At 37.5% G+C, this 27990-nt stretch overlaps 1 protein-coding gene across 1 annotated transcript; it reads left to right on the plus strand.

Moving 5' to 3' along the window:
* The first annotated feature begins 340 nt into the window (after positions 1-340).
* On the plus strand, positions 341-27781 carry HPGD (15-hydroxyprostaglandin dehydrogenase). Its single transcript, XM_077144387.1, has 7 exons — positions 341-473; positions 810-933; positions 3929-4035; positions 11580-11676; positions 23022-23098; positions 24662-24825; positions 25822-27781. Exons 1-7 carry the CDS (start codon positions 381-383, stop codon positions 25958-25960), a joined length of 801 nt encoding a protein of 266 aa, XP_077000502.1. The 5' UTR covers positions 341-380; the 3' UTR covers positions 25961-27781.
* Positions 27782-27990: the final 209 nt, after the last annotated feature.

The raw sequence follows: 27990 nt of genomic DNA on the forward strand, positions 1-27990 counted from the left end.
TTTCACCCCATCAAATCCATTTGTTTGTCTGTTTGTTTGTTTGTTTAACTTTGGGGGAATCACCTCCTCTCTGCTTTTCCTCAGCCTGCTCACTGCCAGCCACGCCAAGGGGGGCGGCTGGGGGCGGGGAGGGGGGGGGGACAGCGCACCGGGGCTCGGACGCGAAACCCGAGAGGCAGAGCTCGCGGGGCGTGGGGCGCGGGGCGCTCGGGGGCAGGTGACACGGCTGCGGCCGCGGGTTCCCGGGCGCTGGCCCGACCGTCTCCTCCCCGCCCCCTCGCGGGAGAGCGCGGGGCCGGGCTGCAGGCGCGCGCAGGGGGCCATAAAAGCGGCGGCGGCGGCGACGCGCGGAGCTCGCCCACCGCCCGACCGCCCGCACCATGCACGTGAACGGCAAAGTGGCGCTGGTGACCGGCGCGGCGCAGGGGATCGGCCGGGCCTTCGCCGAGGCGCTGCTGCACAAGGGCGCCAAGGTGAGCGCGGCCGCGGAAGCGGGGCTGCCGGGGCTGGGGCGCGCGCCGCCGAGCCAGGGCTGCCGGGGAGCCAGGGAGGCGGCGCCCCGGGTCCCCACCTCGCCGGGTGAAGAAGCTGCGGAGGCTGAGCCTGTGGAACAGACCCCGACAACCCCCCGGAGGGAACCTGAACTTGCATTTCCGAAGTGCGCGTCCAAGAGCGGCGCGTCTGGTTTTCGTAGATCGGGTTTTTGTTTTGTTGTGTTGTGTTTTTTCTGTTTGTTTATTGCTTGTGTGTCTGTCTGTGTCTGTCTCGCGGTCCGCGGAGGACCTCGATTCCTCTCCTCTTGTCTGCAGGTAGCGCTGGTGGATTGGAATCTTGAAGCAGGTGTCAAGTGCAAAGCTGCCTTCGATGAGCAGTTTGAACCCCAGAAAACTCTGTTCATCCAGTGCGATGTGGCTGACCAGGTCCAGCTGAGAGGTGAGTCAGGGGCACCCGCCGTCCCCGCCGACCGCTCCCCCCGGCCGCCCCCAAAGACAGCTGGGGCTGTCAGGTTTCCTGCCGACACTCCAATGGCCATAAAACGTGAGAGAAGCCAAGACTGCTTGAGAAATCCTTTTATTTTAGTCATTTGGCAGCACATAATGTAATCAAAATTCCTTTGGATATTCAAAGACAGTGCTGCTGCAGTAATTATTACGTGATTGAAATTGCAGACTAAACTTGGAAAGTTCTAGTGTGCTAAAGACCGTGGCGAACAACTTCTCCCAGAAAGCTGGAAGACATGGAGTGCAATGTTGACGATGTAATGTAGCCGTGTTTTTCTTTCAAAACATATTAGCGTGCAAGTTCAAGGATCACCATCATAGACATGCTTCTTAGATGCGTGTAATCAGATGTCGCTCTGGTTTTTCCCCTGCGAGATGGGGCTTGACAATGAACAAATCGCATCCGTCCTGCAGTGTTAGGATTGCAGAAGAAAAGTCTCTATCAGACTTTCCTCATTGCTTTCCTGTTTCCCTCTACTTAAAATAGGCCAATATACTTGTGAAAGGGCAGGGCCAATATTGGTATAGAAATACACAGATTTGGTCATATAGAATGCATTTTAGGGGGAGAATAAAAGATCTGCATTCCACAAAGTTTTATTCACATAGTCTAAGCAATCTTTAGGTGCACCCTGAATCAAAGGATCGTAAAACTTCTATAAAACTCACTCTGGTACTCGGGGACACTGAGGTGTGAATCTCTTTTAAAATTTTGGGTGTGCTGTAAGAGAGTGAAAATGGGCTCGTGTGTTTAAGGAAGTGTTCCCCTACGAAGGGAAATTATTTTAAAAGAACATTTTAATTGCATTAAAATGAAATCCATGTAATCCATAGCATGGATTACAAACATAAGTAGAACAGATCTGTAAACTAAGTACTAGTGGAAACTGTTTTACCAGAGATGATTTTGTGGTTTGCATGTGATATTTTGGATAAAGGATAGCCGTGTCAAATCCCAACATCCATGCTGACGGAATAGGAAATAGTATAGATCATCTGAAAGCCATTTCTGTCAGAATTTGTGTAGTTTCGCATATGACATTTAACCTTAATTGTTTTACTTCCCACTGTTTAAAATTAGGACCTTGGCCATAAACACATTCCTTAGGATAAATGACTATGGAGGAAGAAACTCAGAAACATAATGAGTGACAAGGAAAGGCAGGTTCTGAGAAATCCACATGCTGTCTGCACAGCAGCATTATTTTGCATCTAGGGAAAACAGCATTGACTCTTCCAGTTTGACGATTTAACTGTTTAGACATGTGTCTATGACTTCTTTAACTGTTTAGACATGTGACCAGGAGCAATTTCATTGAAATCATAAAAATACACAGGTGAAAATGTTCTTAGAGATTATCTAGATATAACTTATTTTACAAAGGAGCAAATCACGATGCAGAGAGGTTGGATAAATTATTCAGAGTGTCACAGCAAGGGATACACAAGGTCTTGAACCCAGGACTAAGTGATAAGACAGAAAGAAGATGGCATATTTTATGTGAATAAGGGAAATGCAACAGAGACTAGAATGAGGAAAGGAAGTTAAAGAAGAAGCAATTGGGCAAACATATTTAACAACCTCATTTCCTATATAGAGGGGCTACTGAAATGGAGCTTTCCAGGAGTGGAAATATACCTAGAATGGAAAGCAAGAAAGTGAGTTTAATATTTTCTAAATTATTTCCTACTGAATGACTTTTTTCTCCTCTGTTGGAGGACTCTTTTATGAAATCATAAGGTATAGTAAAAGAATTCCACGAAAAAGTAAGTCAGTTTTAATTTTTGTTGGGTTTTTTTTTCCATTCCAGAACAGTGAATATAACAGGTACATATTAAAAAGTCTTGACAACATTTTAACAATTGATCTACATAGTTATTTATCCATTTGGGAACTGATTAATCACCTTCAAAATCTGTTAGGTGGTATTTAATAATTCTTTGATTTTGTTTTGATCCCAGTAAAGTTTGTGTTGAGCTACTATTTTAAAATAACTCATATGTTGGCCTGGAGTCTGGAAGCACATTTCTGTCACATAGAAGAACAACTAAAATAGTCAACAAAAGTCTCAAGTAATTGGAATAGAACCAATGGAAAAAAGATCCAGGGAAACAGTTTTAATTCAGTGGAAGTATACAAAAAGCTGTTTGGAGAAAAACTGAGCTTCTTGATAATACATAGGTTGGATTAACTAAGGGAGGTTTGCAGGGACTAAATTATTGAATATTGTAATGAGTGACCTTTGGGCTTCAAAATCTATGCAAACTTTGCCCTCATTGAAGCTAGTTTTTATAGAAACTAGGAATAATGGTGAGAAAGAAGAAAGAATGAAATAGTAAACCTCAAAATTATAGTCATCAAATAAATCCACTGGATGAAAAGTAGACTTTTGACTTTCCTTTATTAGTATATTAAAAATCCCAGAATGATCATAATGGATCTGATCACCAGAAGACTTGTGTTAATATAATACTTTCTGAATATAATGTGGCTAATTAAAAGGCATAGTCTAAGCATAGAGGTCCAGTAACTTCTCAGGGACAGAGATGCTGAGTGTCCAAACTGACTTCAGAAGGCTCTTAATTTAGGATGCTTAGTTTTCTAAAATTTAGTCCATTAAGTTACTGCTTATAGAACTTTCATGTGAAACACATCACCTAGGGATCTTGTAAAAGTTCTGATTCTGATTCAATAGGGCTGCAGCCTGAGATTCTGGATTTCTAACAAGTTTCCAGGCAATGTGAATTGATGCTGCTTGTCCACTGGCCACAAGCTGTGAAGCAAAACATTAAGTCACAGTGTCTAAATGGAATTTTCACTATGAGGGTAAAAAAAATAAAAATGCATTTATTGACAGGGGATGTGATTTATATGTACACATGGAAAGTCAGGAAGTATCTATAATGTCTTTTTTCTTGTTAATTAGATACTTTTAGAAGAGTTGTGGACCACTTCGGAAGACTGGACATTCTGGTCAATAATGCTGGAGTGAATAATGAGAAAAATTGGGAAAAAACTCTGCAAATTAATTTGGTAAGCAATCTTAATCATGTTTATTTCCTAAAATTATTCACTAAATCGATGTTTACAAAGAATAAACAGGAAGTTCTTATAGTCACAGAACACAAAAACATTACTAGAATAACTCCAGAAAAGGCAGTTACGAAAAGCTAGGGAAAAAATGCATGTAGTTTTTTCTTTTACAAATTTTCTTTTACAAATAGGAAGACATTAGAGACTTTTCATTATTAAAATGACTCTGTCTTAGCATATTAAAAGGCAATGTGGAAAAAAATGCATGTAGTTCCTTGCTGAATCATGGTTTGACGAATGAGGACCCACAGGCCAAACTGACCTACCACTTGTTTTTGTATGACCTGCAAGCTAAAAACAGGTTTTACATCTTCAAATAGTTAGATGAAAGTCAAAAGAAGAACAATGCCAAACATATGACTCCATGAAATTCAAATTTCAGTGTCTGTAAATAAAGTTTTATTTAAGCATGGCCACACTCATTCATTTATGCATTGCCTGTAGCAGCTTTCCTTCTACCACAGCAGAATTGAACAGACCCTGTGGTGTTCAATGCCTAAAATAGTTACTATCTGGCCCTTTATGGAAAAAGTTTGCCCACTCCTGGCCTAAGTTCATTTTTTAAAAAGTAAATCTTGATTAAATGTCAAGAACATAGCAGAAAACAAGTTTAAAGTGATGATTGAACTTTGTGGTTAAGATTTTTATCCTGAAGGTCTCTCTCTGTGCCTATCTAATTTCTACACTGTCTGATGATTAATTAGCTCTAATGATGCATAACTTTATTTGCATTATAAGAAAGGTAGAATAAGAAATAAAATTGTCTGCACCTAAGACAAATAACGTTGATTTTATCCATTGTCTCACAAGTTTGTTGGTAACCACATTTTATTAACACACTTAACATAAGACTTTGGGGTTTCGAAAATCCCAGACCTTTTGCAAAGAAAATGTAAGGGCTGGGTTGTGCATTGGGGTCACCCTGCCCTTGGTTAAGGTGGTTCTTCCTAGCCATGCAAAGCAGGCATGTAGAAAGCACAATGAGCCACTGTGTGTTATTAACATTTGGGGCGTGGCCTCACACTCGATATCCTCCTAGGAGATTATAAACTCTTAAAAACAGGAACCATGCTATGTTTTCTTTTGTTCCTCTCTTGGTAATGAACTCAATATCTTGAATATGGTGTTTAGTCAATAAATGTTTGGCTTGAATTGAAATTCCCATGAATAAATTATCTATAATAATAACTTGGCAGAGTTATGAGAAATAGGCTACCCCACACAAGAGCTGAAGCCCTAAGCCCCACTTTGATAATAGTACAGAGTAGCTCCCCAACCTTTAGGCAGATGCCTGGAATCCCTTACTCAAGAGGAAAGTGTGCTGTTTTCCAGCACAAACATCCTCCTTCTGGAGGTTCTCTTTAAAATTTTTCTCAAGTGTTCTGAGATTATTATATTTCAAAGTAGCTTTAGAATCCATTTTTCAAGTTTCCCTCAAACTTCTTTTTGGGATTCTTATAAAAAATATATAATTTACTAGTATATATAAATTTGATAACATATAAAAGTATATATTTGTTAGTGTATAAATGTACTAACCCATGTCAGTGGATTTAACTTTAGGACCATGCTGTCATTCTATATGTAAACAGGGTAAAACAATCCGTTTTGCCTGGGCCTCTTTAAATATCCTTTAATGGAATTTAATTTTTTTCTCCGTAAGTCTAGTGCATTCATGGTGGGGATAATTCCTAGATACCTCATAGTTTTTCTTCTGCTCCAAATATTTTCATACCTTTTATTACAATATATAATTGGATATTGCTGGGTTAGAAGATTGATCTTGAGTTTTAGATTAACTTTTTTTTTTCTTTGTTGCAAATCTTTTGGGCTCTAATTTTCTTTCCTTGTCTTACCTAAGAGGACAGAAACTCCTGGACAGATTTAGTGAGAAGAAATCACCTGTTCTTGTACCCAAACTTAAAGGGAATGTCATAGTTTCTTAAATAATTATGACCTTTGCCATGAGTTTTTGATATATAGAATTTAAGTAAATAAGCTCCTTGCCCTAGTTTACTAACAGATGTTATTAAAATAAGTGTTGAATATGACCCCCACTTTTCCTGAGTTGAGACAATTCTGTGATTTTCTTCACTGTTAGGATAATAACATAGTGAAATAAAATGAAATATTTTCTGACTCTGACTCATACTTGCATTTCTTGGATAAATCTTACTTTACTATGGTATAATAATGTTTAATATTCCATTGAATTTGGTTAGTTAATATCTAAACTTATATATTTGTATCTGGGCTTATAAATGGCATTAGCTTATTAGTATTTTTCTTTTAAAGAGCAGTTGTAGCTTTACAGAAAAATCTTGCAGAAAGTATAGATTTTCCCTATAAGACCTGATACATACACTCAGTTTTCCCTTGATTTGTGGATTTAAGCCATTTATATTTATTTTTACTCTTTCAATAGGACTTATTCTTACACCCTAGTAGATGTTTTACATTTGCCAGATATTCTTTTTGTTTTTGTGTACATCCACTTCAATTTTTTCCTGTTGGAAGTAAAACTGCATTTCATATGTAATCTTTGCTGGTTATCCCTGACTTGTTTAAGAACCATATTTAATTGCATCCTTTGGTTTCCTGATAAAACAAAGTTTTGACTATACAACCAATTAGGAACTTAAGGCATTCTTAGAATAGGTTTTTATAAGCATATAACTGTCTCCAAAACCACATAAAGTGATGAGACATTTTTTGAGTTAAGGTATCCTAGTAAAAATCACAAATTGCACAGCAGCTTTCTCCCTTTGGCATCACAAATGCTATTTTAATAGCTTCCTCATTAATAACTATAGAGAATTTCGTAAAGGCCGCTACCATATTAAGTTTCTATATTCATTACATTGATAATGGGCATCTGATTGTGTCTTTTCTCTGAGAAACACAAGGTGAAACAATTGAAATCAACAGAAAGAAGCACGAAAAAGAAAAAAGTGAGGAGATTATCACAGAGGTAATAGGACTTGAATTCTCCCTCTTCCTCCAGCTGAAAGGGAATGTTTGTTTTACTAAAGCCTGTGTGAATAAACACCTGCTCCAAGTTGGAAAGCACCAACATCATCTGTAAATAAGAAATCCTTGAAGACCAGGGAAATTTTACTGTGACCCTTTGGCTGCAACCAACCTCCTGGTACCTTCCCACTGATAATTAGCTTGTTTTTCTATTGCTTTGGACTCTGTTGGCATAGGCCACTCCTTAGTTTAACTCCAGAGAATGGTGACATTTATTCAATTTCTCATAGAAAGAATAAGACATAACCTTTGTTACTCGGATGCAACTGAGGAATGCTTTACTTTCCCTCCTGCCTACACCCATTGCAATGTCCTTGATGATCTCTGTTACTATAATGCATATATTTGTGTGTGGCTTTTACAATCATTTCTTTTTAGACCCTGCTCTGGATTTAAGTTGCCTCTCCCTGTCTTATATAATTCTATGAGTGATCTATTGCACATTTTTCTATGCTATTGTCATGTCAAAGGGTGATCGCCTAGATAAAGGACCTCATTAAGTGTCACTCCGTCTTCTGAAATCAGCATATCTCTATCATTCTCATAGAGCTTATTATTTTTAATTTTATGAGTTGTCTTTATACATGTGTAATTTATATTAGTATACCATAAATTCTTCAAGGCAGAAATGTATCATTTCATGTCCTTAAAGTAGATGTTCAAACAGCATTTATTGGAAAAGTAAACTGGCATCACATGACATTCTTCATACCTGAGCATCCCTCTCTGGGTTTAGTACACTGCCTGGAAATTTTCCTAGTAACATCAGTGTTGCCAAGCTGTCATCTGTCCTTCCACTTTTACTCCCCACCAGACTTACCCCTTCTTCATTATTTCCTCAGCTGATCGTGTCACTCAGCCCACACAAGGGGTACACAAAACCTCTCCCCATTCTTTAATTTTCCATGCAGAGGTTGCTTCTTAGTCTGAAGTGAATACTAGCAGCCGTATTTGTAGTTCCTAAGAGCTCACAAGGAATGTTCAGGAATGAATGAGTCTTTGCAAAACTAGCAAAAAAAACTGTGTTCCAGTAGCCTTGTGCCTGATGCTCCTTTTATCCAGGGTATAGACAGATGAGTAAAATGATAACAATAATAAGGATAAAAATAAATAAATAATAAGGGAAGATAAATAATAAGGGTCAAAATTGGGTAAATTGAAATACTGTGGGTCCATGAGAGGGAGGGGTAAGGGGTATGGAATATATGAATCTTTTTTTTTCTTTTTATTTCTTGTTCTGGAGTGATGCAAATGTTCTAAAAATGATCATGGTGAAGAATACACAACTAGGTGATGATACTGTGAGCCATTGATTGTATGATATGGCTGGACTGTATGTGTGTGGATATTTCTCAGTAAAACTATTTTTTTAAAAAACTAGCAGAAGTCACTCTGGCATTTGGGCTGAGACATAACTTTGGCATCCCATCCTGTAGTGTTCTTCTTTTACTTTAGCTTGTTGAAGCTGTACTGAAGCAAAATAATTCATTCCCACTCAGGTGGATTTATAATCCAATTTGAACATACCACTAAGCATCAGTCCCTCTGTACCATGCTATTCATATAAAAATGAAACAAAGTACACAGCTATTGCTGGTAATTACTTTTTTCAAAAATACAATATTGACTGAGAATTTGCATTGGAAAGGGTATGCATTTAGCATCAGTCAAAACTAGGTTTGAATCCTGAATCTACAGTTTATAAACTGTGATGTAATTTCTCTGATCTGTAATTTCTCTGATCTTGAATTTCCCAGTTTGAGAAGTGAGAAGCCTCCCATCCTCTAAGGATCAGTAAGCATAAAAGAATGATCATTTATGTGAAGCATCCAGTGCAGTGCTGCTATTTAGTACTAACTCAGTAAATTACATCTACATTCCAAAGTACCAAAACCAACAATTTTCATTACCAGTATCTCGTTTCTATGTGAAGTAAGTTTCCCTGCTCTGTGTTATCTCTAATGAAGAGCTGAGGAAATGGGTAGAAACCGTATTGTCAGTGTGTTTCTTTTCAACACAATTTCAAATTCAATATCACATAAAAAATTGTCTCTGAATTACCAAAAGTATTGACTTTGTGTTAATTAGATCATTTGTCAATAATTGAATTATAATATATTTTCTATGTGAAATTAGATGTAAGGTTTTCTTTCTTGACCACAAAATTTTAACTACTTTTATGAAATGGGCTAATATAAAACAATGGATTCTAGCTATTTTGTGTTTATGGCTGCATATGTCTGTAATTTACATTTCTCTTTTTTCCTATCTATACAATATATCTATACAATATATTAACATTGATAAAGGAAAAAATATGTAGACTCTTAATAAGAAATATGTACTTCTATGGTTTGCTGACTTCCTTTAATATACGATCTGGGATAAGGAAAAGATTGTTAGAGTAAAGAGGCGAAAAATGTCGTTTATGCATAGCCAAGATATTAGATCTTGTCTTGCAGACTCATCCATCCTAAGAATCCTTTGTTTGACAAGATACTCAGTTCACCCAATCATGGGTGAGAAAAATAATCCCCTGCGTTCTTCCACCAAGGATCTGCAAATAAATCCTGCTTTCTCTTTTACTTAAAAGTAAAGCTTAAAGATTCCCAAATTTTCTATCTAGCTGCATCTTGTAGATGTTGAAAACTCAAAAATGGATTGTCAGCAAAGCTGTAAATACCTGAGAATAAAAGCATAACGCCAATACACCTAAATAGGACTTCTGTTCAGACATGCTGGAGACTTTGGGCAGAAGCTAACAGAATCTAACTGACTTCAGTGATTTGAGCCATCTGCATTTTTTCATCTTATATAAACAATTAATGTTTTGTTTTTTCTTTTTAAAAGGATTATGTGGAGATTTTACTCATTCTTCCTAAGCCTACCCAATATCAAAGTGACACACAGCTTTAAAGTGAATAGCTCTTCAATTTAATTCTTTTGTTCTAGAACTACTTTTAGGTAGGAAAGACATCTTGAATACATGTCAAGAAAACTCTAAAAGCACTTTTCAAAATCTTAAAAAGAAGGTAAATATCAATATGTGCCCTCAGTTTCAAGATCATTAAATATTTGTCATTTTTCTCCTCTCTAAGGCATGGAAATAGTAAGAATTAAGATGTCAAAAAGAAATGTTCATGTTTCAAAAGTCTGAGCTCAAAAAGAGAGGAGTTCTTAAATCTAAAGGCGCAAAAAAGATCTCAAATATAAGTTTCATCTGAAAAGAATTTGTAGTGATGAATTCATAAATGCTAGAGTAAAAGCAGAAAAGTGCCTGCACATGGAGATAGGTAGCAAAACAGATTAACCTATCAAAAGGGTAGTGCAAGTCTTGATGACTAAAATTAAGAGAAAGACAGACATCATGAAGATCATTTGTGCCCCTCACAGAAAATCCCCACCTATGTGAGCTCACATAAAACTGAGTTTGGGATTGCTTAACCTGCAGCTAAGCGACGACTCATCAGGACTAAGTTTCTTTTCACCTCTCCTACCCACCATCCTTCATGATGGTTTCATCTTCAGGATGCTAGTAATATGCCAGGTAGGTCCAGCTTTCACACTGCCAGGCAGCAAGGTAAAGTGGATGATATCACCATCTCTTTCTGGTTTTCTTAAGAGCACTCCTCTCCCCCAAACCACCCCTCTCTCCTCTGCCAGCTGACTTCCCTTCGGGTCTCATTGGCCAGAACGGGGTCTCATGCCTATTCCTAAACCAGTCTCTGGCAAGGAGAATGGGATTTCTGTGGCTGAATTCAATTAATCAGTGTCTACACTAAAGTGGAGAGTCATCTTCCTCTGTTTTACAGGAAGCAGAGGTAGGTGCAGAAGCAAAATAGAGTTATTAAGAGAAAAAAATAGGGAAATAAGAAACTGTGTAGGGGGCAGGCCATGGTGGCGCAGTGGCAGAGTTCTCAACTGCTGTGCCAGAAACCTGGGTTCGATTCCTGGTGCCTGCCCATTCAAAATATATATATATATATGTATATATATAAACTATGTAGGAAAAGCAAAGGTATTCACTATTAAATATTATAAGATACAAGCAAATTAAGCAGACCAGATGAATGAATAATAACAGGATACGAGAACCATATGCTAAGAGAAGGAGCAATACATTCTACCTCCAGTATCTACAAAACATAAAGACCCTCGAAGATGCTGAGAACCAAGTTAAAGTGACAGTGAAACACTGAAATATAACCTTTAACATAAAATCTCATATCAGGCAACACAGGGGAGGTTTTGCAGTGATATGATAGACTTCACAAATATTAAGCAAGCAGAATCCAGAATCAATGACTAGCTTTACAAAAATTTCCAAAACCTATGCATCGATGATATTTGCAGAAATCTCCCTCGGTGTCTGGATTAGCAGTGAAAGCTTTGATGTGCGCATCGATGATAAAGGATCCTGACTGTGTTGGTTTCCCATTATGCCTCTGGTTTAGGTCTCTGTAATCAGCGGAACCTATCTGGGCTTGGATTACATGAGCAAGCAGAATGGAGGGGAAGGTGGAATCATTATCAATATGTCATCTTTAGCAGGTAAGGACAGTTACAGTGTTCAGAGTGTCATTCTTGTGCAGCAGTTTGGACCACAACTGCAGATCTTCACAGTGTATTTATTATCCCCTTGTGTTTAAAATGGAAACCTTATTTTGTTTTGTTTTTTTTTAATGGTTCAATAGAATTTTCTACTGGCATAATATCACGATTTTAACAGTAGGTTTATTTCAGTTCTTTTAAATTGTGACTTTTATGTTATGTCACTGTAGTACTATTAAAATATATAGAGTTCTACAGGGTCACTGTTTTTCAAAGTTTAGAGACCCCTGAGCAATAAGGCATGCGAAGGCAGCTCTGACAAAGTAAACAGTACTCAAACAAAAACCAAGGTGTCTTTACTCCTATATGATTTTAGTAAGACCATGAAAAATTTTAATATGGCATACTTATTAGTTGAGATATGTTAAACCGCTATAAATATAGATCCAAACACGCAGTGTGTTAAATACAGAATGCGCTGATTCCTCACTCATATTTCACCCCAGGAAGGATTCTTGCAGGCATCCATCTCTCTCACAGGCAGTCTTTTGGAAAACCAGACAGGCGGAAACTCTGTCATCTCCACTATGGAGCTTCCAGTTACTCTGGGACTGGAGGGTTCTTTTCCCTCTAACAGAAAGAGAAAGCAGGGAGGGGCATGCCTGTTCTTTAAAACCCCCAGCCCAGTATTAGCAAACCTCGCTTCACTCATGTTCTATTATAGAACTTGATCTCAAGGCTCAGCTAACTGCGAACAAGTCTGGGAAATGTAGTGTTGCTGTGTGCGTAAAGAAAGAATGGATTTGGGGGAAGAGCTAGTTAGTCCTCTGCGCTACAGTAAGCAGTTTAGAACTATGTATCATTTAATATCCGCTAATATTGTGTTACTTAATAACAGGTATAAACTATAGGCAGGCATTTTTAGAGCAGTTTAGTGAAGTAATTTTACTTTAAAATTCTAGAAGAAAATCTTACCAATCAATAATTCCCTGAATGCCTCAGTGAAATGATGAAGTTTAACAAGTCTGATTAATATTGACAGCAAGTCTACATTGTTTCTGTCCAAAAGTAATGAGTGTCCCTTATATTATGTGGTCGGGTTCAGTCAGCGAGTCCATTTCAGACCATTTCAGAAGGAAATGAACTCTGTCCTCTCCCTCCCGGCCCCAGGACTCGTAGGCAGGTCGCGCTTAGAGCTAACGGTGACTTTAACCAATGTTTGACTCTTGGAATTTTTCTCATTTCTCTGGGAAATCATTATCAGATGGTCAGTAAACCGCTCTGTAAACCTGCTGCTAGTAGAGGTTTAGAAATCTCCTTGTCTAGAAATTCTCAAATGGACGAGCGTCTCTGGATGCTTAAGATCAAAACAATATCCCCAAAGCTCTACAGCGCTACCTCTCCCCGGTCTTCAGGGCTAACTGGCTGTGTTTCCTAACAGACACTGACATCTGCTCATAAATAACAGTTCGATTTTAAGGAATATATGAAAAGGTAAGAACTTGGCAATATTTGAAAGAGATGTGTGGCTTCAGAGAGAGCCAAATTTTAGGTTCGGGATGAGGGGATCGAGTGCTAAAGGTAAATAGACAAAGTTGGATCTATAACTTTTTGAGGACAATCAAAAGAAATATATATATATAGAGAGAGAGAAAGAGATTATTGAAGAACAGGTAAAAATACCAAATATTTTATTAAAAGCGTAAATGTAAATACCCTGGGTTAGTGATCAATAGATAATTCCATGGATTTTTGCTATAAAGGGAAAAAGGATAGGAAAGTTTGGAGAATCACGAGTACTCCACAGGAAGCCCTTTGCCCTGGAGGTGCTGATTTCAATCCTGGGAGGCTGGAAGACCTCAGGGTTGAATCAATTTAGGACTCCCTGGGAGAGTTCTCTACTATAAAAAAAAAAAAACAACACTCACTTGCTCCAAAGAGCATGAGTGTACTGCCTCCTTTTATCTAATAAAATATTTAAATACATAATAGCAATTTATATTTATTGAGCTCTTATTGTTTACTTGATACCGTTTTAAGCACTGTGCATGCATTGTCTCATTTAGTCCCCAGGACATCTCTGTGAAATTCATTCTATAATCTCCATTTTGCAGAGAGGGCAGGGAACTTAAGTACCTTCCCCAAGTTTACACACCAGGTGATAGCAGAGCTGGAATTCAAAGAAAAGCAGCCTGATACAAGACAGTATTAACCCCTTGATTAACCATCTTTTCTATTTTTGTGTTTGTCAGTTAATTTATCTCTTTATCCACATCTATCTCAACCTAAATAAGGGAAGTCAAAGAAATTGAAGTTCTGTGACCTCATATGAACCCATGAAATTTGTTAGTCTCTTCCGGCCTCATGAGCACTGCTTTAATCTCAAGTCTACAATTACTAAATCTTCAGCAAAATCTTCAATTCTTTCCCCCATTTGACATACATAATGAAGTCCTGAAAATATCTGGGGAGCTTACCAGAATCACAAGTCAAAGCATGCCATTGAGAAAAGCAGTGTAAGGCTTACAAGTTGATGTCTGCCTTGCTGGCTTGGCTGAGAGCTTCATTACCCTACCCACCACTGGGTGTTAATTCTCTGCTCGCTGACTTCAGGGCGCAAATTTGGAATACTGTGTTGGTCTTTTTGTAGTCACCCAGATAAAACAGTCAGTGGAGAGAAATTCAATGGTGAGACTATTTCACTTTTAGATGACCTTTCTGTCACTATTATTATCTAAATTTTATGAATGTAGTAGCATTCTAAACTGCTCTCCTTATGACATCCATCCCAACACAAGGGCAACCCTATTTAAAATGTTTGAGGAGCTTAAGTTTATCGCTACCGTTCTGCTTGATGTGGTACCCTCTCCACTTTGAAAGGTGGCTCTCAGAAGCCACCCCAACGACCATTTCGGGGGTGCTTGCACCATTCCCGGTTTCCACTGCTCCATCTGGACAGTGCCTGCCATCTTGCCTCCCCTCCAGGAGTGGTTGTCATCATGTCTTTGTCTCACAAACAGCATTGAAAAGTATTACTTTGAATTGTATCCACTCACTGAGAGCCTCTGTGCTTCCCATGAGATAAGTGTGAAAAAATTCACAATATTGTATTAATGGAAAAAAGATAAAAGAGGACCCCTCAGCTTTTACCCTTTCCTTAGAAATTGTGCCAACAAGTTTATGCCCTTGAAGTCATAATACGTAGGTAGAGGTCAGAGTACCGAAAACATCTGAGAAGTTACCAGTTTCTAAGTATTTCTAATGGTTGCTTTATCTACGTTTTCCAATCTTTCCTTTCTCATTGATTTTTCGGATTCCCCCCTCCTCCCCACCACTCACGTGATTAAAGGGAGAGCTGTGGATAATACTTAGCTCCACCAAGGTCCAACCTCACAGTCTCATACGTGGATTCAGTGGTGTCTTTTTTCCTAGGAAAACCTGAAGTTGACACACTGGTTTGGGCAGAGAAGTTAATGAGTAATGACCACTGACGTAGACAGAGTATCAGATGCAATTAATAAGTATAACAAACAGAGGAGGAGCTAAAGTGGAGAGTGATGCCTCAGCACATTGAGGGAAGGGCGTGCTACAGTGGGCAGCCCGAGGAGTTGTTCTCATCATTGCTAGCCACGTGGACTCTGCTGCGTGAGCTTTGGACTTTTAAACACAACACACCGCCATGCCCATTTTGCCACATCCATTCTGAACCATTTTTATTAAAGTTGGAAAGAGCAACAGAAAGAATGAATGAAGTCTGGTTTAATGCAGCTGTGCTCCCCCTAAGATATCCCATAATAGTCAAGCATGCTGCCTACATTATCAGTTGCTTCAATATGTGGAAAAGGAAAAGTAGTTCTGATCACAGGGAAAGGATTTTGGTCAAACACTAGGAGAAGCTTTCTGAGAATTAACAATCACTGAACAGTGCTATTAGATGTATTACTCTGGAAATATTTTGATTATAGAAAATGGAACGGCTTTATGGAAGCATATGCCAGTTTTATGTCATGTCACACTTTAAAATGTGACTCGTTAATGGCGAAGAGGAGAAAAGCAGCATCAGATAAGGTGTTCCATTATGGAGAAAACCACATGATGAGGAAGTTACTTTAGTCACTGACATAGAGAAATAGTCGCTGATTTTCCCAGTTTTCTCATATCAGAGAAGTGATGGTTGAAACCAGAAAGATGGTTAGACAGTTTCTTTTTCGTTTTAAAGAAAATATGAGAACCTCAGTTGCCTGCCTTTTACCACCACCACTGAACCCAAGTTATCAAGCAAGGTCTAGCGTCATCAGTGTCAGTTTATTTTCATAAGTTGAATATATTTAGTACTTCTGTATGGCCCATGTCACCCCATTTTTATCTATCCTGAGGCAAGTATGTTTGAGGATTTGGTACAGTTGCCCAGTCTGAACAAGCTTCAGGTTTTGCAGAAAATCCTTTTGGGCTTTTATTTTTTATGCGCTGTAGAGATTAAATTTGGCTTTTGTAAATATGGTCAGAAAGAATATTAAAGATGGAAGAACTGATGTGGAAATGGAAATTAAAATTATTTTTGTAAGTGACTTTCTTGTTTTTTCAATAAGTGCATATGTGATTTGGGGGTATTTTAAATGTTTTTCTTATTAATTATTTCATCAGCCAGGGGTTATTTGGTGTTACTATCCTGCGTGGTTATCGGAAATATTTGTCTATCTTATGGATAGAATTTCTCCTGCTAGTCATATTTTTTTTCTAAATTTAAAGTTATGACTGATATAAACATGCTATTAATTAGACTTGGTATGTTTTGGAGGTAGCCATTTTGCATTTCTGAAAGTAAACTTGCACATTATTGGCATAGAATAATTACTGAAAAATACTGTTCTTAATTTTTCGAGTATAAGGCATCGATTTTGATGTTCAAAATAAAAGACCCCTTGTTATAGTAAACAAAATGGCATTTCTTTAAAATAGAGACAGCTCCCTCATTTTGACAGTTCTTTTTGTTGTTGTTGCTCTTTTTCTTACTATTTTTGTTAAACTTTCCCATTTTGGGGGGAGGGGTTGGTATTTACTTTTTCTTCCACTGACTTGTCTAATGTGGGAATAAAGTTTATTGGTAAATCTTAAATCCTTAACGTTGAAACAAAGCAATATCCCCGTATTTATGGAAATTAATTTACAAAGATTTTGAAAACCCAGATTCATTGTAACAGCTCGTCGTTTGGGCGCCACACTGCCGAAACTTCCCAAGCAGTCCAGATGAAATGACCCAACCAGTGTAATTCCACCGGCCCCTGCACCCCTGCTCCTCCCACGGGGTTTACATAATTCGAGTGTATTTTAAATGTTACTTCATTATTCTTTGCTTTTAAAAAATATTCACTAAGTAGTTCTTAAATGAATATGCTTCTATAAATCCTTTTGAATTAGGATTAGCAACCGACCCCAGTTTACCAGGGTTCAGAAACCAAACCAAGTTAGGACACTGTACCAGATTTGTGGCATTTTAGTGCAAATGATCCATTTTCATAAAAGCAAAAAAAATTTGAATGAACAAATAAATAAAGCCAATAAGACAATTCTTTGGGCTGTTTCATCTTAAGAAAAAATGTCTAACTTAAATTTCTTTTTATAGAAAAATGGTAGCAATTAGTAGTGCTTAATCTGTGTCAGGAGCTGTTTAGAGCATTTTGCACACATTAGCTCCTTGCAGACTCTCAGGGGCAGGCAGCTTCTGTGATTACCCTAACTTCACAGCAGTTACTTCTCCAAGCTAACACAGCTCCCACGTCATAGAATCAGGAGTTGAGCTCAGACAGCCTTACACTCAAGGTCCAAACCCCTATCTCATATTTCCCCTCTCAACAAATGCTACTAAAGGGATTTTTTTTTTAATTAGAGAAGTTGTAAGTTTACAGAAAAATTCATGCAGAAAAGGCAGAGTTCCCATATTACACCCCTCCCCCCAATTATAACACCTTGCATTAGTGAGGTCCATTTTTTACAACTGATGAAAGAATATTATAATTGTACTGTTAACTATAGTCCATGATTTACATTAGAGTTCACTGTATTGTACAGCCCATTGCTTTTAAAAATTGTATCCTAGTAACAAATATGCAACCCAAAATTTCTTCTTTTAACCAACATTCAAATATATAATTCAGTGCTGTGAGTTACATTCACAATTTTGTACTGCCATTACCACCAGCCATTCCCAAAACTATCCCATCACCCCAAATAGGGAATCTGTATAATTTTTTTTTTTTGTATGCTGCACGGCAGGGTCACATTTCATTATTTTTCTATGTGAGCATCCCGTTATTGTAGCACCATTTGTTGAATTTGTGTTTGTTTGTTTTGTTTATTTGTCTTTTTTTTTGGAAGAGCATGGATGGGAATTGAACCCGGGTCTCCCACATGGCAGGTGAGAACTCTATCACTGAACTATAGATTCCCTTGCACCCCTGGAATCTATTATTTAAACATTCAATCCTTCTCCTTTACCGATGCCCCGGACCCTGATTATTTTAATTGGAATAGTGTAATTATTCAAAAAAGGAAATTTGTAAATGGCCATATATTATAAAAAAATGACATTTTGATAAATTGTCAGTGCTCTCATTGTATTATATATTTCAGTTGAGTATTTTTAAAAGTGTTTAATTATGCTTGGCAGTTAATTGGTATTAAATACCTATTTTTTTAATGAATTCACTCCTATAAATCCTTTTGAATTAGCTAGCACCATTGTATTTTGAGGGAAATAAAAACTAATGATAAATATGACAATAATACACTAAGGCTCCCTCTCTGGAGCTCAAGACTGTGGGGGAAGTCCTGGCTGGAACTTAAATTTGAGAGTCATCTGTGTATGCATGTGTGTGAGAGAGATAAGGAGGGAGGAGGGAGAGGGAAGATAGGGAAAGATGAATTTCCACCCACAGAAATGGATAAGAACACTTAGGCAAGGTATGTGAGCAGGAAAGCAAAAGCAGCAAGAAACAGAGCTCTGGAGTTTTCCAGTATATTTACGAGATGGGTGAGGAGGACGAACCGGCAAAGGACTTGGAGACATAGCTGCCAGTAGGCGTGAGATAAAAGGAAATCAGCCTAAAGAAAGAAGTATTCCAAGAAGAATGTAATTACCACTGAAGAAGATAGCCATAAGATGAAGATAAGAGATTTAGGCTTAGCAAGATATTCACCAACTGTAACCTTGATAAGATCTGTTTGACTGGCATGGTCAGATGTAAGCCTGATTAGAGTGCCTTGTGGAACTAATGGAAGGTGAAGAAAAGACAATGAATGCCACGACTCTTTTGAAAACTTTCTGTGGTAAAGAGAAATGGGTTGGTCGCTGGAGAAAGATGTGGAGCTAACGGATATTTGTAGGTGGGTGATGTCGAGGCATGTTCGTCTCTCAACAAGAGTGAGCCTCATTTGCTTCCACACTTGACACCAGAGACCACTTTAGACCTCTTAAAATAATCTCAGCTTTCATTTCCGTGATGTAACTCCTTGCAGGCATTCTTCCTACCTCAGCTGGTTCCTGCTTCTCAGTCTCTTTTGGTGGAGCGTCCTCCTCCACCAGAGTGGACTGCTAGGCAAGCTGCACAGGTTTGGAACTGCAAGGACTTTAGGAGATACAGTCACATTAAAAAATATATATATAGGGCAGGCCACAGTGGCTCAGCAGGCAGAGTTCTCACCCACAATGCCAGAGACCCAGGTTCAAGTTATATATATATATATGAATTGCCTACAGAGTCTGCCTTGCATGCCTCACAGCTGTATGTACAGACCCTGGTAACCAGTCTCAGATCACGTTTCACTTGAAGACAGAATCACTATAATTCGGTGCTGTGGATCTAAAGTAAGCAACAGAAGTCTGGTTAACCAATACTGAAGCTAAATCACAATGACAATAATTCTATACTTGCAGAGGAAAAAAAATGGATCTTGAAATCCAATAGGAAATGTTGAATTTCTGGAAAAATATCTGTTCCCAACTAAAGTCATTATGTCAAAAAGAAGGGATAAGGGGTACAAGAAGGCTTTTAACCCCCGCTTTCAAAAGAAACTGAGGTACAGATAGTAAATTTCTACATTGAGAATCATTTATCAAGTTAGGATAAAAGCACTGCAGATCACCATCACCCACCATCCCTTTACCAACAAACCAGAGCCGTAAACACACACACGTGCTGTGAAATCCGTAAGGCTAACATCATCCATTCCAGCGTCCAGCCAGCAGGTCTGACTTGTGGGTTTAGAGCTCACAGATGGGACGTTATGTGGAGTGAGGATGGGCGTCAGTTCTGGCGGGGGCAGGGAGCTGTCTAGAGGAAGTTTAGGGCTGAACTTTATACAGGAAATTCTATAGGAAAAATAATGAACTGACTGGTTATTTGGTGAGGAGTGGGGGTGGGGGAATGACAAGGAATAAACATAGGGTGGAAGGCTCTGCAGGGAGAAGGGAAGGAGAAAGGATAAGAAGTAGCTCTGGATGCACCCAGCTGCCTTGGCAGACTAGAGGCAGGGCCATCCCTAAAATCATCCAGGAAAGCTGTCTACTGAGAAGTGGTTTCATTTCATTGCTTGTCATAAATTCCCAAATACAAATTTTGAGTGTTGACAGAAGGCATAAAATCATAATAAAAAATTGTACATTTTATTTGACAATCTCTGCAACAGAGATTTACTTTAGTGTGTGTGGGCTGTCTCGTGGTGGAGCTGTAACTGTGGGTGGTGTAGCCAGCTCCACCTTCACAGAGGTAAACTGAGGTAGAGACAGTGAGCGCCCACACTGAGAGCCGATTGGCAAGTTGGGAGGAGCAACCCTGCTGTAAACTCAGCCACCCACCTGTTCAAAACATAAGAAACAACATGCACGTGAAATCTGTATATACTAAGGAAATAAAGGAAGGTCCCGTTTAATTAACTTAATGAGTCTAATTGAAATAACTGAAAAATAGAATTTTTTTTATTTTAATAGCCCCAAACTGGAAACTGTAAATGTCTATCAAGAGCTGAGTGGCTGTGCAATTGATGATACATCCATGCAATGCAATATGCTTGAGAAGAAAAAGTTATAAGCTGTAGTTACACACCATGGATGGATGTCACAAAATTTATCCTGAATGCAAAAAGCCAAAGAAGATTGCACATTGTATGCTTTCATTTATATAAAATTCTTGAAAATCAGTGGTTGTCTGGGGGTAGGGGGTGCAGATGGGGTGTGAGGGGTGTTACCCAGGGCCAGGAGGAAGCTTTGGTGGTCATAGCTGCGTGCATTGTCCTGATTGTGTCCTGCTTTCATGGGTGTATACAGGTGTCTAAACTTATCAAGTGTGCATTTTAAATATGCACAGTTTATCGTGTCAGTTATTCTGCAAAGAAGCTATTAAAAAAAAAGCAGCAGCCTCATTTCTGGATGTATGAAGTTGATTTCTTCCGCCTTTCATCCAATTTTAGAAACTGAAAGCAGTGCAAAGGTAAACCTTTTACAAGACAGCAGTGAAAACATCATTAGCGTGATTCAAGAAGATTCTTAATACCAAGTGCCATCTTAAAAACGCAAGCATATGTTTTCACATTGTGGCTGTACTTCCAAGTCTCCCTTTAAAGGACTCTGTTCATTTTGTGCTTGCTTCCTAACAGAGGGAACAAAACAGCACTTGATTAATTTCATGTTGACAATACTTTGAGCCAGGTTGGGTTCAGGAGTTCAGCACCTCAGCATATGTAAAAGGAATTCATGCCAAACTTGTCTTTGACAATGTTTATGAACAATGCCCTTGTGTTTTATGTGACTGTGTCAACTAGCTTATCTCTGGTTCAGATTCTGTCAACATTTCCTGCCCTAGTTGAAGACCATCCTACAACTACTGCATTTGTCTCATAAACTTTTATGGGGTGGGTAAAGCAGGAACTAATTTACAAGAACAAGTAGCTGCAGTACCTGGCAACACCTACTTATTCCCTTAATCTCATGCGCCTAAGACATCTCCGTACCCCATGGAGACATCATAAATTCTTGTTGACTGACACTGATGAACTTAATTAACTTGTACATTGAACCTGACCCAAAACAAAACAAGAAGAGAACCAACGTGTTACAGTTCTTTGAGATCACTGGGTGGAAGCACTGTGTGTGAGCTACCATCCTCAGGGATTTAAACTGCTCTTGAGCAAACAAACTCTATAAATTGAGAGCTGGCAGGCACCCAGGAAGTGGTTAAGGTCTGCGTTTACTGCTGAACTTTGGCACAATGTGCTCCATTGGTGGTATTGTGCGAGAGTTACCTGGGTGGAGGTGAGCGTGTCTCAGCAGAATAATTTAGTATGATTAGCATGACATCTGAATCTGACAATCTAGTCATCAAGGATCACTGTTTCTTGAGAAGCCACAAATTTAAAAAGAGCTGCTAACATAAGCGTCAAAGCGTTAGTTAAAAAATGATACAAATGACTCAGGTTATGAGTTTGTGTATGGATTAGATGTAGCATTGGCAGTCATGAGTCATAAGTTTGTTATTGTCTGTTACTCCAATAAGATAGGTTGTTCTTTTTTGCCGTTTTGTTTCCTTTTGAGAGATTGTGGTGGGGAGAAACTACTGTACAATTTTTTCCTTCAGACCATGAATTTAATCAGATTCTTAAACAGTAACTATTATGTATAGTGGAAAATCAAATTGATTCCAAAATTGATTGAGTTATTGACTACGTAATTATGAAAGGGAATAAAGTAAGGCTGTAGAATGTTTAGTTCTGGCTTTCTTTTCTTAAGCAAAGTGCAAGCAGATCTAGGCATCTAACACTGATCAAAGTTAGAAAGTTAGCTTTTAATTTTCTTCACCCCTTAGAGGTAACATTCAACATAGGCTGATAATGACAAAGTTCATGCTGCCTTATAGCAAAGAAAAATAATAATCTCCAAGTCTCTCTTAAGCTATTTAATATCCTTTAGGGATTTTGAAGCCGTAAAAAAAAAAATGTAACTGAAAATTCATGATGGTCTATTTGATTTATGGATCACTCTCCTTGTATTTGAGAGATCCTTGACCTCTCTCTCTTGACAGAGTTAGAGGCAGGAAAATTTACATATCACTCTTGGCTGCATCCCTAAATATAACTTATCTATTGTAGGTTCTGGATGCTATAGTGGAGCTTAAGGAAGGAATAAACTGTACTATAGATTTTTTTTACAAAATTGTCTGGTGATTATTTTAGTGCTCTTTCCAGATTAATCTTAAATGGGAACAGACACAAATTATTCACTTGAATAGGCATTATTGCATATGGTCTGCTTAGTTTTAAACCAGATTGTTGACATTTTTTTTCATTTGTTTCAGGGCTCATGCCTGTTGCACAACAGCCTGTGTACTGTGCGTCAAAGCATGGCATAATCGGATTCACACGCTCAGCAGCGGTGAGGACATAACAACTATAGTATCCCTTCTCTTTCTGTGCATATATGATACATAGGTTCTATAAAGTAGCAGGGAATAAATTCAGAATTCAGAACATCTGGATAAAAGGTAGAAAAATAATGTTGCACTTAAATCTTTATTCTAAAATAGTTTTCAAATCACATAAAGAGCCAAATAAGAAATTGGTCCTATTAAAATGAAAGTGGGTTCTAAACATGGATATGTTATTGAAAAGTATCCTATGGATAAACAATAGGGAGATATTGAGTATTTTTTAAATTCCCACCAAATTTAAAAATTTTCAACTTTGGGCTTCCTTAAAGAGAACACACAGTGTGCTCCAGGCATTATTTGCCACAGGGGATGGGAAGAAACTGCAGTTGAGAACAGTGTCTCCCTGGAGGCCTAAGGTGAAAAGGTGCAGGAAGCTTAGAAGAATGTTTAGACCTTGTCCACTGCATGCTTGGTAGCCTGAGATGAGGGTATTTGCTGGTGAGCAAGGGGAGAATAGCATGAGGTGCAAATGAAGATATGAGCTGGGGTCAGACCAAAAGGCTTGTGGGTCCTGGTAATGAGCTCATATTTTATGCTAAGTGTATTCATCCATGAGTTGTTTTTTTTTTTCAAGCAAATGAGTGACAAGACCAGATTTCCATTTTCAGAAGGCCATTCTGGCTGTTGTGGGAAAATATGTTAGAGGCCAAGCATAGAACAGTTAGGAGGCATCTGAAGATGATTCCCTCTCTTTGTATCATCTCTTTGTCTAGATGATCCAAGGAGAGGGACCAGAGAGATAAAGAATATAATCAGCAGAGAAAACAGATGCCTGAACGTTGAACGTTAAATCAGAATGAGGATAAGCAGCTCTCAAATTCTTAATTTAGAGTGACTGGAAAATTTTATTTAAGTTGCAAAGACAATCTTTAATTCAACTCTTTATGAACATGTAACGCTGTTATACAGCAAAGTATACCTTAAAGGCCTGGAAGGTCATATTTAAAATTACAAGACTGGAAACTTGTAATTTATTTATTTTTTTTTTACAAATGATCACATAAAATTAATGAGTTTAAAATTAAGCCAAAGAATGTTGTTCTGAAAAAAATTCAAGTTGGCTTTGAATATTTTAAATATTAAGAGGGCTTTGGAATCAAAGCCCTAAAAACAGCAGTCTTTTTAAGCAAATATTCTCTATTATACCACCCCAATCTATGAAAGAAAACTTAGAAATATTAATTCTAAGGCTAAGCTTCAGATTCCAGCACAGTTCAGTAGAAAAGATTAAGTTAGTAATGTATGTCTTTTCAAGAGTTGCCCAGAAATATTGATTTAAAACATCATTTGTGAAACTTTCAGAAATTTATTTGGCACTTTAGTTATGTTTTCTCTTACTTTTTTTGTGCTTGCCAGTAAGCCTTAGCATCCTTGCTGGGAGGATATCTGCTTAATATTTTTCACCACAGAGTCTTTTAAATAGCTTTAATTATGAATGATCAAGTTTGTCCTATGCTATACATTTCCAAAACTGCTGAAACCTGCAGCCTTCTGCTTCTAATTGGCAGATGGCTGCCAACCTGATGAAGAGTGGCGTGAGGATGAATGCCATTTGCCCAGGCTTTGTTAATACCCCCATTCTCGAATCCATTGAAAAAGAAGAAAACATGGGGCAGTATTTGGAATACATGGATCAGATCAAGAGTATGATGAAATACTATGGAATTTTGGAGTAAGTAAAACAGTATCTTCCTTTACATGATGGAGCAGAGTAATCATCTAGACAGGCAGTAAAAAGTGAAAAAATAGATTTTAAATTTAAGAAATTAATACAAGCTCCAAAGGTTTGATTTGACTAAGTCTCAGAAAGAAAATATTTTTCCAAGTTTCTGAATTTTGCTTTGGAATTAGACAATGCCTCATTAACAACATTAGCCATAAGCAGAAAGAAAAAAAAGAAGGGTGATGTTTAGTTAATTTGGAGGCAATGGTGGTCTCTGTAACTTACCCGCCTAATAGCCAAGCAATTATCTAAAACACCTTTTGTGAAATTGGCTGCAGCACCATAACGTCAATCATTTTCATTAAGAAATGCTTATTATTTCAATGCACACATTGATGAACAGTGTCTAAATTAGAGCAGTTAAGGGTTTCACAGTGAAGTCTTAGCTATCAAGTCAAAGAATCAAAGAATCAAACCATCAGTAATCTAATCTTATCTCTGTCACCTACCAGGAACATATTCGTCAACCTTAAAGTGCCTCAATTCTTTTACGTGTACTGTGAGGATAATACTAAATCAAACATAAAGACTTTCAAAAGACATAAGTAAGATGATGCATATAAGATGCTTAAAATGGTGACTGGTAAATAATAGCTGGTCAATAAGAGTTAACTATAACCCTTAATATTTTAACTTCAACAGGCATTCTATCTCATGAGTCTAAAAGCTACTGATTGAATATAGTAATCATTTTGTCAGTGTAAATCATGAGTAGTATGACATTCTGCCAAATGACTGAAGGTCAGGCCTGGAATCAGCCAATAAACTCATCATTTAAATTATTTAATGTCTAATTGAATAAAAATTGGAAGAAGCAATAGCTTAATGCCATACATCTTATTGCATGTTAAAGATAATAGATTCTATTATAAAATAACTTAAAGTGAAATTAAAATATGCCTCATTCTTGAATGTCAAACTATCAGTGTTTCTTTTTCTTTTTAGCCCATCAACAATTGCCAATGGGTTAATAGCTCTCATCGAAGATGATACTTTAAATGGCGCCATTATGAAGATCACAACTTCTAAGGGAATTCATTTTCAAGACTATGATGCAAGCCCATTTCAGGCAAAAGCTCAGTGAACATTTTATATATTGGCCAGGTCTGAAAATAAGTACAAATGACTTATATTCAGGGCATATCTGCATTTGTATATAACTTCAATGCAATATAATAGCTTGAAGCTTTTGTTAAAAATGGAAACTAGAGAAATTTCCTTCCTGCATTTTGTAAAGATGTTAAAGTTTTTCTAAATGATTAGTTAAGTAAATGGATTTAAACTATCAAAAATATCACGCAAGCCAAAGCTAGATTGTGGCCTTTATGATCACATGAAATGAAATGAAATGATGAAAACAAAGGATATTCAAGGAATATTCTGCCTTCCTGAAACCTTATTTATATCTGTAGATTATAAATATTAATGTTTTTCAAACATCCTTTTAAAAAAAGATACTTGAATTGCTAATTAAATCAAACCTGATATTAGAAAAAACTAATTTTGTGGCTCTGTTTGCACTTTAAAAGAGGGAAACTACCTACAATGGCAATGTTCATCAGTAATAATTTTACTTATGTACCGTATTTTAGCTGATGATCTAGCTCTTTAAAGGTGTTGGCATGTAATGGGCCAGTAGTTAGGGAATAAATTGCAGTCTGAATATTTTCCAAATGAAAACTTCTGATAAATGGGAAAATGACAGAATGTGACCAAATGAGACTATTGATTGACAGTTCAGCCACTCATCTAGGAAAAACCCTTCTTTCCTCTCTGCTCACTTAAAAACTTTGACTGACTCCCAAAATCTCAGGAATGAAACCTTTAATAGTTGAAGCAGGAAAGGATAGTTAATGTTCTTGTCGCTTGAAAATATGCTCCTCAAGAAAAAATATATAAACAAAATTTTTTTTCAGATTACTTCTGTGTTTATTTTCAGATAACTGCTGTGCATCAATTTCGGAAGTGCTTACCTTTCAATAAAACCTTTTATTCTAATCCCCACAACTTAATTGGTACATACCCATGGAGTAGAAGAAACCATTTTTGTCACAACGACACTAAATATTTTCATATGCTGAAAACTGTAGCAACATAAAACTAGCTGTGACGCCCTGCCTTTTTCATTGTCAGGTGATTTAAAAGAGGGTTAGTAAATGCCCCTGCTTTAGGTGACATGATTTGCAATTAATGCTAATGAAAGTGACAGCACAAGATTTCCAAATTAACCATTTCCTCCTAGAAATGTTGTAAAAGTGAATCATCGCCTGCTAGGGCCAGAGCTCCTAACTTGGGACGAAATCCATTCCTGCGAGGCTGGTAAGGATTTCATGGAGATGCTACAGCCTTTTCATACCTCACTTTGTTGTAATTCTGCCGGAGATAATTATCGCCCTCACTTTTTTTTTTTTTTTTTTTGCCTTCACATTTAAGGAGTCATTTCAGTGCCAATAACTGTGATCTAGAGTTACAAATAATGTATTTTACAAACACCAAGAAGTGGATACCTATTAACATCGGAGAGAGAAAGGTTGTAATTAATCAAAATTGTTTGTAACTTAAGACAATTAACCAATCCTGAATGATGGCAGTATATGCAGTGTCACTTCTCCTCATTTTCCTTCTGTAATGTAAAGCAGGAGCGTAAGCTTTACATTTGTGGATAAGTTTTGTACTGGCAGGCTTCAATAAACTTTGAGCTTTAATTTTTTTTTCAAATCAATAAACTATTCAAATACCGAATAGAACTGAATAAAAATCTGTTGCATGTGTTAAAAACTTATTTTACATTAAAACTTATCTTCTATAAATAGCTTTAAATAAGCCTTTAATGTTATATAATATCACTATGTAATGATTGAGAAAAATAAACATTAAATTTGGAGGGAAAAGAGCCCTGGTTTTCTTCATTGTATTTTTCAGTGAAAATCCTCATGTAAGCAATATTTATTTATTTCAAATATATTTTTCTTAATAAATGAAGTAAAGACTCCTAGAACAGCAAAACTGCAAATATGTGGGCACTCTCAAAGAAGATTGAGACTTGATAATGACCAATGAACTACTCAAAAAAGTTTTTTCAATATAAAAATCATTTTAGATACTTATAGTGTC

The sequence above is a fragment of the Tamandua tetradactyla genome, chromosome 26, assembly GCF_023851605.1.
Source record: "Tamandua tetradactyla isolate mTamTet1 chromosome 26, mTamTet1.pri, whole genome shotgun sequence".
Lineage (NCBI taxonomy): Eukaryota > Metazoa > Chordata > Mammalia > Pilosa > Myrmecophagidae > Tamandua > Tamandua tetradactyla.

What these genes read in the sequence shown, in the direction of transcription:
- HPGD (XM_077144387.1), top strand. Translation starts at nt 381, where the DNA reads ATGCACGTGAACGGCAAAGTGGCGCTGGTGACCGGCGCGGCGCAGGGG. An exon ending in AAACTCTGCAAATTAATTTG is followed by an intron (nt 4,036 to 11,579) that starts GTAAGCAATCTT and finishes CCTCTGGTTTAG; the next exon opens with GTCTCTGTAATCAGCGGAAC. An exon ending in AAATACTATGGAATTTTGGA is followed by an intron (nt 24,826 to 25,821) that starts GTAAGTAAAACA and finishes TTTTCTTTTTAG; the next exon opens with CCCATCAACAATTGCCAATG.